Here is a 1,050-nt window from a genome sequence, read left to right as displayed (position 1 = left end):
CTGGCACCTGCTGCCTCTGCTGCTCACGCAGGCAGGCCGGTCCTGCAGGGCTGGTTTTTGTGCAGGCTCGCATGCATTTTCATTCACTGTGTCTCCAGCACAGTAATACCGGGCTGTGTCTACAGGTTGGACCCCGGTCAGGTGCAGGTGCCCTTGGCTGCTGGACGTGTCTCTGGTGATGGTGAGGCGGCTTTGGAGAGCGCTGTTATAGTAGCTGCTTCCACTAGCCCAGATAACTCCCACCCACTGCAGCCCTTTCCCTGCTGCCTGCCGAACCCAGTTCACACCATAGCTAGTGAGAGAGAATCCAGACACGGTGCAGGTCAGGCTGAGGGTCTCTCCGGGCTTCATGACCCCTGGGCCAGACTCCTTCAGCGTGACCTGGGCCAGGATACCTAATGGAGAAAAATACATCATTAGCAAATGAACAATCTTCTACCAGTCTCACTCTCATCCTGCCGCTGCATCCCTCTGTCCCATAAGACAGGAGGCACTTACCCAGGGGAGCTGCCAGAAGGATGAGCAAAGCCAGTGCTGGTGTCATGGTCATTGTGGCTGATGCCCGGTGTCCCCAGCAGACAGGAGGCGGCAGCTCTGGGGAGACACTGAGGTGCACAGAGCCAGGGCTGGTGTTTAAGGAGGACCCTTGCATGTGTTAAGCAGGAAATTGGGGAACAACATTTGCATGTGCTTCTTGTATAAGGGCCTTTCACAGATCACAGATCACATACAAGGCAGATTTGGCTGTTGACTACAGGGGTTTTGAGAGCCATAGGGAAACCTGGAAATGGGGAGTCGGGTTTTGTTACTGTATCAGACAAATCGTACATTAAACCAGGAGCCTGGGGAGCAATTAAAGATCTAGAGGAGTTCCAGATTGTTTCTCTGGCTGGATATTATCAAGTCAAAACCTCCCATGGTCTGGGACTTCCCCTCTCTGCCAAGGAAATATCCCCGTGTCCTGCCAGGGAGAAATCTCCGAGGGAAAAATCCAGTTTCTCAGTGAAGGATAGATCCATGCTACTCCAATGTACAATGAGTGGACTGAGC

At 53.2% G+C, this 1,050-nt stretch overlaps 1 gene segment (V, D, J or C); it reads right to left on the bottom strand.

Annotated features, from left to right (window-relative positions):
- Positions 1–550, bottom strand: part of LOC102368105 — a gene marked incomplete at its 3' end in the record, with an annotated part of 1,671 nt that extends 1,121 nt beyond the window's left edge. The window contains 2 exon segments of the V gene segment in view: positions 28–395; positions 499–550. Of these exon segments, the coding sequence occupies positions 28–395; positions 499–550 (420 nt within the window).
- Between the last annotated feature and the right edge of the window lie 500 nt (positions 551–1,050).

This window comes from Alligator sinensis, unplaced genomic scaffold (assembly GCF_000455745.1).
Source record: "Alligator sinensis unplaced genomic scaffold, ASM45574v1 scaffold1941_1, whole genome shotgun sequence".
Classification (NCBI taxonomy): domain Eukaryota; kingdom Metazoa; phylum Chordata; order Crocodylia; family Alligatoridae; genus Alligator; species Alligator sinensis.
This window is presented reverse-complemented; position numbering and strand designations above follow the sequence as displayed.